Raw genomic sequence first — 12,346 nt, 5'->3', positions numbered from 1 at the left:
AACATGGTGGTTAGTTTGGAAAAGTCATCAATGGGCAAGCATGTCTACCATAACTCACATCAAAAATTTCAAAGCCCGCGATGTCCAGGACACCAATGAAATGCTGTCTGGGCTGCTTGGTATCCAGCTGTTGGTTGATTCGAGTAACCATCCATAGGAACATCTTCTCATAGACTGATTTAGCCAATGCACCCACTGAATTGTACACCTGTAGGAAACACAGCCATGGGCAGTAATGAAAGTTGAGTTAGCTTTAAAGTTGAAAGAGCTGTCTGAATAAAATGGATAGCTGATCAGCTAAGTACCTGTTGGACATTTTGCCCTTTAGTTACATATTCATTCCCGACTTTCACCCTGGGATAGCACAAAGCCTTGAGCAAATCAGCAGAATTCAGGCCCATCAGGTAGCCAGCTTTGTCAGCCACTAGGATCAGAGATAGCAAATTATTTTAAAAGAGACAAAGAAAGGTGTCCTGGTTTTCTATGATGTTTCTGCTACAAGGAGCCTGCTTTCAGTGCTACTGAAATGCATCTGTTGTCACGGGGAGCTCCCCTACAGTCCCATAGAGAATGTTTTCTCCCTAACACAGGTGGTGCCTCAGCTGTAGCAAATTCCTGTTCCACACCTCGAGGGCTGCAGCAATGCTCCATCTTTATTATGTGTCTGTTTCCTTAAGTGCAACTTCCTCTGTTTCCTTGTGGAACTTGCAACAAACTTAAAAAACAACAAACTTAGTTTCTGGAAGGGAAAATCATTCTCAAAGTCTTGGGCACTTTGTGGGATGGGGTTGCTAGCTTGTCTCCTGGTGCAGTTCCCAACCAAACTCTGCAGTCAACACTACCTTCTGTGCTGTCCGGCTCTGCCTGCTCCTCCCGCTGCTTCTGTTTGAACTTCATGTTCCCGTAGTGCATGACGGCCCCGGTCAGCTTGTACATCCCCACCTTCTCCTCGGGGCTGAAGCCCAGGATGTCCACAGCGCTCTGCAGAGGCCACAGGCAAGTTGGGGAAGGTCAGAGGAGCAGAAGGGCTGAAGCACAAGGTGCTGTTAACAGGTGCTGCCATGGGGAGGTGGGGGTTCTCCCCTGCCGGCAGCCTGGGGGTTGCAGGGCCTGATGCTGGGTGGCCCTGGCTCGGCTGGGCCACTGTACTCACGTCCGTCGCCAGCAGCTCTTCACTGTCATCAATGCTGGCAACAGTGACTTCTCCTTGGCTCACGTAGGGGAAGTCATAGGGGTTGGTGGAGATAAGGAGGAGATCTGCAGGTATACAGGGCACTTTTGATGGCACTGCGGCAATTCACAGTGGAAAGAGCCAAGCCCAGCACCGCTGGCACTCACCAATGAGCTCTGGCTTCTTGTTGGACATTATCTGGTAGAAAATATGATAGCTCCTTTCACTGGCCAGCTGGAAAGTCACTCTGGATTTCTCCAGAAGATCTAACCAAAAGAGAGTTGCTGTTAGTCTCCTGGTAAACTTGAGATAATAAATGCACAGATTCTGCATGCACTGACTTGCTCCAACTTACAGGTTTCGATATCCGCAGAGGCCAGCTTGCCAGTTGTTCCAAAGTGTATCCGGATGAATTTTCCCTATCAAGCAGTACAGATAAACCCCTTTGTTATAGCAATCAATGGATAAGACATGTATTAGATATCTGCATTCCAGCAAATCTGAAATGAACTCACAAAGCGTGAGGAGTTGTCGTTCCTCACAGTCTTGGCGTTGCCAAAGGCCTCCAGCAGTGGGTTGGCCTGGATGATCTGATCCTCGAGCGTCCCCTAGTTACAGGAAAAAAAGCTTCTTATAAAACTTCACTACTGGTTAATAACAAATATTGAAAAGGACATGTTTTAAACATGTAAACTTTAATCTAAAATTTAGCAGGGAGTTTGAAATCTGCATGAGAGTTGCTTCCATGTTGCCATTCACAAAGGCCATGATAGCTAAAGAAAATATGAAAATTATGGAATAATTTCTGGAGTTTTTGTGAACCCAGGACACACAGAGAGAGGTACAGCCTTTAATAGGAACCACCTGGCAAGGCAGAATGTAAAGTTTTGCAATTGTATTCAAACAAGCACCAGCCTTTCGGAGTGCAGACATGCTTAGGAAAGAAGAGTGGGACATGGACAAAGCCTGAGACTCAAATACCCAACTTAAAAAACAGGGAACAGAAAGTCTTTGAGTTTTTTGCTGCATGACTGCAGAAGGAACAATCAACATGTATTGTATCACTCTTGTTAACCGCAAAAATATGGGAGGAAAGAAGCTTCTGTGATATTATATCTCTCCTTTTCTGTGCAATGCAGTTCAGGAAGCAGAGTCACCTTGTGCTTTTTTGGAATTATGGAGCAAAGCTTTTCTCAAGGCTTCTAGCAAAGTCATGACTGATCTCTGTGCACTCGGGGCATGAAAATGTTTCCAGGGATAATTTCCAAGACAGAGATGGAAAAGAAAGAATGAGAAAAAATCAGATTTTATCCAGATGAAAGATTAGTGACGCAGCTCCGGTTGCTGAATCTTTGTACATGGTGTTCCCTGTAGCCTTTAGCATCTTGCAGTGGAGAGGGAGTGCCATTCCCAGCTCTGTCTGCAGATGGCATAACGGGTTCAAATTAGTTTTAATTACTCCACCGTGAAGATGGACCCTATAAAATTAACGCAGCACAGTACCATATGAAGGTCTCTCTGCATTTTTTTAAAATAAAAAATACCAAATTCCTAGAGTAATGGCCTCCCACATGTCTCTTTCAGCTTTCTAAATGAACTTCAGAAAAGAAGAGGAGGAGAGGAGAGGAGAGGGAAGTATGTGTCAGTGCAGCTGTCTTACACCAACACCAAACCCCTTTTTAGTGCACAGCTTTGACCAGGGAACTCACAAGGGAGCATCATGCATGGAAAACAGCATGGAAGAAGGTGCAGCAATTCTTTATACAAGTTCGTTCTGGAGTCCTTTCTACAGGCTGGGTGACAAAGCTCTGGAAGCTGAGAAAGTATTTTGCGAAAATGCCGTTACATGCTTCCCTTATTCATACACTCTTGCCTGGCATCTAGTTTCAGCCTCCGTCTGAGATTGGACACTGGGCTAGACAGAACTATAACCTGAATGTTTTATTTAATGTTCTTATGAAGAGGCGAATACTACTGCTACAGGGACTGTAAATACTAAAAAGCCAGAGTATTCTGTGAATAAACTCGGAAGAGGGCAGAACAGGTCGTTGTCCTTCTGAGAGCCAGGTGACTTTCCTTATATCAGACGTGGTCAGTATATCTCTTAGCTGTCTCAAAGTTTTTCTGAGATCAGTCCTAGCATAGTGAGCAGCTGGTGAAAGCTGAGCCTAGGAGATTCTGAAATGCTGCTGATGGAAAGAGTACTTGTGATGAGCTTGCCTCGGCCATAATGACCCGTCAATCACAGACACCTGCCTAAGTGTGAAAAGAATATTCAGCCTTGGAATCTCCTTAGGTTCTGCTGTGCCCTTGGGTACTCAAATAACATGCTGACACGTGTCACCCACTTTGATGCACATACCATCTCACAGACTGGTGACATGCACTTGTGCCCCAAGGATGTTTGTTGCTTGCTCTGTACTAGGGAATGAAACCCACGCCTTGCAAATGCACCACTGGGCTCCGATTACAGCAGCTGGGCTGCTCAGCAGATAGGGGCATCAGAGTATGTGCTTTCTCCCCTGGAAGGATCCTTTCTAACTGTCAGGCAAGTGGTCGCAGCTGTCCCAAATCTGTCCCTTTTCTTGTGCTGCCTCCCAGGACTGTTATGTTGACCACAGGCAGGAGAAGAAGCCGATGGAAATACTACCTGATGCAATCAAAATGACTCTGATTCAGCACAACCACTCTGGAGTTCAGAGCTCCCGCGCTCCCCTGTCAATAGGAATGGCACCGGCAATAGGAATGGCACAATCGCCTGACAGTGGGAACCCACTGCTTGCGTTGCACTTGCAGCCGCTCAGGTGCTATGGATGTGGCCGATCTCATAGAATAATAATGGATAGATACATAGACGGTCAGCACAGAGAAAACTGCCGTCTTACATTATCTTCCTCTCCCTGGTGAAGACCTGCCCTGTGTAAATGGAGAGTAGAGAGAAACTGAGTCTTGGGCCTTTCCTACAGTAAGAAAATACATCTTTAAGTAGAGTTCCACTAGTATTCAGAGGGATGGAGGCAGGGGTAAATGAGGGGAAATAAGTGTGCTTGCCCTGTGCATCCTGGCTGTCTCCTCAGTTGCACTACACTTTCTGTGTTTTGATAGTCCTAAGTATGCATTGATAGTTTCTGCTCTGCAGGCACAGTTTTGGGGAAACTCTAGAGGGGGGAGCCAATGATATACCTGCATTTTGCCGGGCTGTTGCTCTTTCTTCTTCTCACCAGTAACTGCAATTGTTGCAAAGTACTGGATGACACGCTTGGTGTTCACAGTCTTCCCTGCACCGGATTCTCCGCTGTTGAAATGAGAATATTAATTGTTACAGGAAACAGGAAACATTTTTACTTCTCTGTCAGATTTGTTACACATGCCAAAGTATACTCACGTGATAAGGATTGACTGATTGTTACGATCTGAAAACAAAGTCACAGAAAGAGCTATTCAAATGAGATGTGGAGGTCTGCTGTTCATCTGACATAACTAACTGATCGTTAGTCTGTGGGTAGACTTTTTGTGCACAGAGGAATGGAGCAGCCAAAAATCTAACTCCAAGTGGTGGTTCTTTATGTTTCCCACTTACCTTTTGCTTGTTTGTTTGTTTGTTTGTTTTTTAATCTACAGACCTTGGCTTAAATAGTTTAATCAGAATCAGATTCACTGCTATGTTCCTTCCGTAATGTTTCTTTAAATTCCTTACTAGGAGAGTGGGCAGAAAGCCATAGCTGCTGCCTTTCCTTCATTATCTGACAGCACAGAGGTCATTAAGATGCCACAGGCAGATTAATCTCAAGTTGTGCTATAGGACTATGGGAGCTGTTGCCATCAGGCACTGAGTAGAACAACACCTAAGATGCCTGAACTGTCAAGTGTTCCTTGACCAAGCAGCCAGCCCTGCATACATCTGGGTTTCCCATTCTTGCCAAATGACTCACCAGTCAGCATGAACTGATAGGCGTTGTCAGAGATGGAGAAGATGTGTGGAGGAGCCTCCTGGCGCTTCTTGCCTCGGTAGCCGGACACCACCTCCGGGTTGTACACCGGCAGCCACTTGTAGGGGTTGACGGTGACGCAGAAGAGACCCGAGTAGGTCTGCGAGGAAGGGACACAGCACGTTGCCTTCCCCTGAGCCTGGCAGAGCAGTTCTCCCAGCTCCCCAAAGGAAGACTGCTGCTGGTACTTACGTAGATCATCCAGGCTGCATAACGCTCTTTGAGGTTGTACAGCACAGCGGGTTCGTGGAGGTGGGTCATCATGGCCATGTCCTCGATCTTATCAAATTTTGGAGGATTCATGGGAAAGACTTCATCATCCTTTACAGTCACAGTCTGACCAAACCAGAAGGGAACAAAAGGAGAAGAAATCTAAGCCAGGGAACTGCCTGAACTGGCTGATCATGTATGAGTAACAGCTGGTATCACTTACTGTATCATCTTGTGTTTTAACTGTGACTTTGCCACCTTCTCTGCTCTGTATGGTACCTTTCACATACATTTGCTTTTCATCCACTACAAAACAGGCTGCCTTAGCATCAAATGGGCGATTCTGGGCTTCAATCCTCTCCTTCTCAGACTTCCGTAAATAGGGAGCAGCTTCTCCAAAGATTGCCATCTCTGCATCCGAACTCATGTCCGAAGTTGCTCTGTAGGAATTCAGAAGCGTTTCAGAGAGCCTTTGCATTTGTAATTTACATTTATCCAGAAAGCGGTCATGCTGTCAGGTGCTTATCTTCTGCCTCAACTCTAAGACATCCTAATAAAGTAAATTCCTTTTGTAGACAGAGGTGCATTGTCTCTGAAGACATCCAGCATCAACAGGCTGCCTGTGCACCCAGGTGGGGTTTCAAAAGCCTCTCCTGCTGTACCTTCACCTGCTATTCACACAGCTGCACAGCCGCATACTTCTCAAAGCCACATACACATAGCTGCTTAGATAGATTGTGTCATTAGACATCTAGAAATTTAGACACAAGTAAGATCCATAAATTAAGCAGACTGGCTCTCACGCGTGATTTTTAAGTGTAGGTATTCTTGGCACCCTTATATTTTCTATGTTTTAATACCAGGCAGTGAAAGTTCAACTAGTTTCTGTTTGTACCAAACACTGGAACAAATCCTGAGGGTCATCACCTATCTAAAGCCAAGCCTGTTTAGCATATGAAGCAAACAGAAAATGTATTTTCAGATCTGTGGCAAAATTAGCTAATAAAGGAATATAAAGTATATTGTAGGTAATAATAGCATAAAATTATCTAGGTAAATAAACACTTGATAAGAACATTTCAAAGAATTTCAATTACAAAGTACCTTTGAGGTTTAATGTATTAATCATATAGAGTAATATAGAGGAATATGGAGTAATATATAGAGTAATATAGAGTACTTATATAGAGTAATATTACAAAGTACCTTTGAGGTTTAACGTATTAATTATATAGAGTAATATTGGTTATGAATCAATAAAAGACAATTGATGTGTACCAATAGGTACCAGGCTAGTAGAAATATTTCAGAAAACTTTATGTTCACTTTTAATTTACATTTTTAGCAATATCTAGTAGAAATTCTTCGACAGAAGTAGATACTATTGGTTGCCATAGTCAGAAGGACTGATGTGGATAATCCAAGAGCATCTGGAAATAACACAGGCAGAAATAATGTAGGCATAAATAATAATAATAAGAATAAATAATAAGAAGAATAAACAGAATGTTATTCCCCAGGCAAATTACTATACAGGCTAGCAAAAAAGTATTAAAACAATTTTAAAGCCCTGGTACTTCATGGGCTGTCTGATGCACTGTGGTGCTAAAAAGGATGAAAGGACAGAACTGAACAACTCAACGTGTACTTCCGAGGGATCATAGTACTGAAACAATCAACATGGGATAATTTTATGTGCAAGAAAATGATGAAAGGATTCTGAAGGCATTTGCAATGCTGATTTTGGACACATTGCTGTAGAAGTGCAGATCTCTCTTGGCAAAACCCTTCTATTAAAGGAAATGCACCTTGGCAGACTTTGAGGGACTGCATCTCTCAAGAACCTCTAACACCCAGTAATTTCAAAGCACAGAACCCAGAACCTTTAACTTACTTTGAAAGTATTATTCTGTGTATACAGTGCTCAGCATTTTTGCTTATATGATTCTGCCTCTGAGTGGCTCAGGGGATGCAACATGAAAGAAAGAGAGAAATTATCTCACAGTGTCCATGAAAAGGTTAAACACAGCATCAGAAAATGCCAATAGGTTATCAGAAGGGGCTATAGTCTGTTAAACTACTGAATGACAGGAAATAGTGTAAAATTTAGATCTTTATGCATTGATGAGCAGAGAAGGTGGCATTCTCTGGGACAGTAACCTGTACTTCCATCCCTTTCAGCTTCAATTTCAGTGAGCATTTTTTGGTATTAGGCACATGTGTGGATGGTTCCTTCTGTTGCTCTGGTTAACTCTCCCAGTCACTCAAGCACTAACCTTCCCCAGAAAAGTTAATAGGGAATGGTGTATATTAAGTTAGTTGTGAAGGTGACTCTTTGTTCTAGTTTCAGAACCTGTGTGATAAGCCAAAGTCAGCATGTAATGATCTAGACTTTACCCCAGAGGAAACTAACTTAAGGCAGAATAAGCTTAGATCCTTCTTGAATTGTACTTCGAGCCTTCTCTCTGAACACGACCTCAGGTTCAGGCTTTCAGCAGTTGTGCAGATGGCACGGGGTGAATTTTAATCATCTGTAAGCCCCAGGATCCCAGGTAACACCATGAAAAGACATTACTGTGACTGTCGCTCACGTCCTTTTGGCTAAGCTTATCTGTCACTTCTCTTTCCAGAGAAATGGAGTATTTCGTACTGAGAACTGTACATATGTTCATATTGATTCAAACAGCATATATCCTTTTCAGTGAACCTCATTCTACAACATGGTCTTTTGCCACCTGCCCTTGCCTGAGTGAGCTTCACATATTGCTCAGGATCAATTAGCAAAACTACATGTTATTTGTTATACTCTTACCTTCAGGGAGCCCAGGAAAGAATCTGCTTGCAGTATCTGTGTGGAACAGTTAAAGAAAGAACAGAGAGGGTTAAATAAAAACCAATTCATTGTCTCGGGCATATGGCCTATTGAACATTTATACATGTTTTGTAGTCTCTCCTGACAGCTGAACTGTACACAGAGCATGACAACTTTTGTGCTAAAGCCAAATCACACCTAAAATTGTGTGTTCCCCATGTTACTGTGATCTGCGGAAAATAAATCTAATGTGTAAGAAAAGATTAGCTACATTACGTATATTTTCCCAATCAATTTAAACTGCCTTCAGAGTTAGCTTTCCTGAGCCTTTCATCGTGCTTGGGGGTAGCAAAGTTTGTAGAGGGCCCCTCCAAGGAATGGCAAATTATGGCTTTTCTGCTTCTGCTTGTGCCACCACACTGGAGGGGTTTGGGTCGTATAACCTTGACGTTACATGTAAAGCATGACCTGGAATGTTAGAAGTGGGGAATGAGAGGAAAATGCCCTTAGATATTCCGCTTCTTTGCACATCTGTGGAGATGCCCTGGTTAGAGTATGAAGCAAGCAAATGGGACTTACCGTGAGATGCGAAGGTAACAAAGAATAAGGTTGCCTTCAGCTGCGGCTCTTTATATGTAACCTCCTGCCTACACAGAATTCAAGCACTCTATTTTTGGTCAATAATAATTTACTCTTTAGTTGTAAACGTGTTGAAGCTCTGATCTCTCTGCTAATTACTCAGAGACAGGATTGGTTTAAGGTTGTATGGAGTCAGCTGCACTGACCTGTTCTTTTCACATTGCGCTGTGCCAGGATGGAGGAACCCAAAGACAGCTCCGATAATACCAAATAAGGCAACAGTTGCTTTAAGTGTTTAAGATCTTGCTTTAACCAACAAGTTGTTTTTTTTTTCTAATTGTGCACAATTATTTCTTTATGAACTATGATTTTAACAGATCTCATCGTCTCCTTTCTGTCTATCTGCATGTGCTAATGGAGTAGGAGGAAGACTTGGTGAGGCAGAATTTTTCTCTTGTTGAATTTCTTTATAGCACAGTATGGAGTGCTGGCAAGCCCGAAACCACCCTCAAGGTCGGGACAGGGTAGGACAACTGCCAGCTTATGGACCACAAGGGAGACTTGCAGTCCTGGTCTGTAGGTTTACAGCACCTGTGACCTGCAGGCATACTCAGGGTCTCAGCCTGCAGGAAGGAGCCTGGCTCCATCATCCTACATAGGATGTCATGGAGCAGGCTGAATGTTGAACCGGAATAACTTTCACTTTCTCTGTAAGGGTATGTGGAAGGACAGTGTCTGCTCCTTTAAGACTATCTGATTAAGGACATTTTTTGACAACACAAGGGACAGTAAGAAAGGGAGGAAGCCATGAACAAGAATTGGGACACAAACCCGACTGGTGAATGCCAAGGGAGGAGGTGATGGGAACCAAACCTGGTCAGTCACACTGCTTGATGGAAGCATGTGAGAGTGTGAAAATGTTTATTCAAGCAAGTTTACCAGATCAGGGACCTTGTCAGGTGGGAAACTAAAATAAAAGGAAGAAGCAGAAACAATATAAACAGAGACACAGACCAGATAAAACAAACATGGAGATGATGAGAAGAAACAAACCTTGCCAGTCACAGTAATTGATGGGCTATCAAGAAACTACAGGTGCCACTTCCAGGAAGATCAACCTGAACCTCAAGAGTGATAAGACTGGGAACCAGGGGAGATCCCAGACAGGTTTGGGGTGGGTGCAGGAACTGACAGGGCTGTACAAACCCATCAGGGGATGTGCAGAGGAAGGGGGAGCAGAGAGGAACAAAGAGGGGGATAAACAGACAAGAGTGTAAAAGGGTGAGTTGCATGTAAAATGGGCCTAGTCAGTGTGCTTGGCTTGAGCCCTGCATCTTGTCACCACAGTCTGTCCTGTCTTCTTGTTATTACTAAATGCAGGATGAGTAGAATGTGTATGTGTGCTGCATATTTGCACGGGCCAGCCATCGAGCAGGTACCTGTGAGGCACGTCAGAGGGCTGGGGTCCGAGCAGGGCCGCTGGGGACCGAGAGGCTGTGCTGGACTCGAGGGAGCTGTGAATGTGCTTGTGAACCTGGTGACTGTGTGTGTATGTGTCTGCAATAGTGAGCTCCTGCAATAGTGAGCTCCTGCAATAGTGAGCTCCTGCAATAGTGAGCTCCTGCCTCTGCCAGTCACAGAGGAGAAGGGGATGTGCGTGTCTGTGCTTGTGTGATGTGGGTCCTCTCGATGGCACCACCTTGGTTGTCGCAGTCTCTGTGACCACCTGTGTCAGTGTCCTCTGTGTGTGTGACTCTGGGACAAGTGCCCAACTTCACTACTGGTTGAAGCCACAAATGGGAAAGTGGCAGCTGTGTCCCTCAGCCAGAGCAGAGACCCTGGGTCCCTGTACACCAGACCGGTGGCCAGGCATGATTCCTGCGGTGGAGGGACTGGAGGAGGTGGCCATGCATTCTAACACCACTTAACATGCTCCATCACGGAAGTGCAACAGTTTTGGAAGGAGGTTCAGGAGGCACAAGCATTTACTGGAACCTGGCTGGATACCAGATGTGTTAGGATTGTGCAGGCAGAGACCTCTTTCACAAAAAAAAAGCTCTAGTTAGACATGGTGATGACCTTTGGGAGGAAGATGTACTGCCTGCTGAGTCGTGAGTGTAGAGGAGGAAATTCTGCTCTCCAGAATGGAGAAATGTCCCCAAATAAGTACTATGTGCCCCTCAGAGGTGGCTGTCAACTACTGACACTTTGTCACTCCTGACAGAACTTCCCACTTCACCACCTGTAACAGTAAGGTACTACCAGTGGGAGCTCACCATCATCCTTCCATTGTGTCCTTGACCTCTTGTAACCATTTTCCACTGCAGCACACACCGTTGGACCAGTGTTATCACCACTGCCATCTGTCTCAATGAGGATGTCTCACTGAGGTAGAAAGTGAAAGAGTGAATGCTTGGTTTTGTGTGTTGTCTCTGAAGATTTGGTTCATATATTGAATAAATGCCCTTTTGCATCTTATGTACTGACTGCTTATCCATACCACATGTTCCAAAGCCAGTCCACCTTTGAACTACCTGTTTGAGGGCAAGCATTAGTAAGCCATGTGGTAAACAAGTGGTTACTAGTGTGATGACAGTACAGCAAACTCATATTTGACTGAAATGGCAACACTGGCAGCATACTGTGAACTGAGCCTGTCACGGGTAAAGAGGTGAACACTGATTTGCCTGAAGAAGCTGTGTGGGGTTAGAACATTATGGTAGGATGGTGTTTGCCACTCCTCTTTTCATTCTCTGTGGTCATGAACGTACGCTTCTTCAAATGTTGGGATTTTGCTACACATAACTATGTCCGGCCTCATTCCTACTTTACATCCCACCCCATGTTCACCTGCAGTCCTTCCATGCTCCCTACAAGTCTGTCCTTAACCACCTTTGGGTCCTTGACCCTGACCCGTTTCTAACCCAAACTATCCATGTATATGAGCTGCCCTTGATGTTCCTCAGGTTCATAGTGCTGAGCACTATGTATTTTCAAGTCTGCAGTACCTGCTTAATCTAGGCTGTTTATTGCCCTAGATTAGCTTAGGAATCAGTCACAAAGTTTGCTTGCTTTTTATAGACTATTTATAGACTATTTATAGACTATTCTGTCCACTTAGACTATCAGCTCCCAAGTCTGTGTGTGCTTGCCATTTCTGCAACGGCCTTATCACTCTCGAGTTCTCTTGCTGGAGGTGCTCACTGGCTTCATCTTAGACCTGGCAGGACTAGAAGCAGTCATAGCTACTGGATGTTAGTTATGGAGGTGGTGGTGAGTAGAAGCAGCAGTGTTCTCTAAGTGTAGATGTCTAAGTGGTGTTGTTAGGTGCTTAAATGATGACACATAGAGATGAAGATCAGCATTTTCTAAGAGCTTTGGCTGGGGGATGGAATGTAGTTGAGAGTGTTGTCAAACACAGGGCTAACTAAAATGGTTTCAGTTGGCTACTCTTAGCCATATGACCTGTATCCCATATTTCTGTTCTCTATTCCTTCGTCTTAGTATATGACCTATTAATCAGAGAAAGCAAAAACTTGCATTCACACTAAAGTAAGTGGGACTGAAAATGTTACGCCTTTAGAT

General features: G+C 44.2%; 1 protein-coding gene across 1 annotated transcript in view; it reads right to left on the bottom strand.

The window, feature by feature from the left end:
- The window catches only part of LOC309447117 (myosin-4-like), a gene marked incomplete at both ends in the record, with an annotated part of 35,092 nt that extends 29,295 nt beyond the window's left edge, over positions 1-5,797 (bottom strand). Inside the window, 12 exons of the mRNA XM_082067424.1 lie at positions 59-208; positions 306-424; positions 843-981; positions 1,154-1,257; positions 1,339-1,437; positions 1,527-1,590; positions 1,687-1,779; positions 4,355-4,466; positions 4,557-4,584; positions 5,104-5,260; positions 5,353-5,496; positions 5,594-5,797. Of these exons, the coding sequence (XP_081923550.1) occupies positions 59-208; positions 306-424; positions 843-981; positions 1,154-1,257; positions 1,339-1,437; positions 1,527-1,590; positions 1,687-1,779; positions 4,355-4,466; positions 4,557-4,584; positions 5,104-5,260; positions 5,353-5,496; positions 5,594-5,797 (1,413 nt within the window). The remainder of the gene's footprint in view (positions 1-58; positions 209-305; positions 425-842; positions 982-1,153; positions 1,258-1,338; positions 1,438-1,526; positions 1,591-1,686; positions 1,780-4,354; positions 4,467-4,556; positions 4,585-5,103; positions 5,261-5,352; positions 5,497-5,593) is intronic.
- Positions 5,798-12,346: the final 6,549 nt, after the last annotated feature.

The sequence above is a fragment of the Streptopelia decaocto genome (genome assembly GCF_964273445.1).
Source record: "Streptopelia decaocto genome assembly, chromosome: 16".
NCBI classification, from domain to species: domain Eukaryota; kingdom Metazoa; phylum Chordata; class Aves; order Columbiformes; family Columbidae; genus Streptopelia; species Streptopelia decaocto.
The sequence above is the reverse complement of the archived record's forward strand: the minus strand, read 5'-3'. Positions and strand labels throughout refer to the sequence as shown.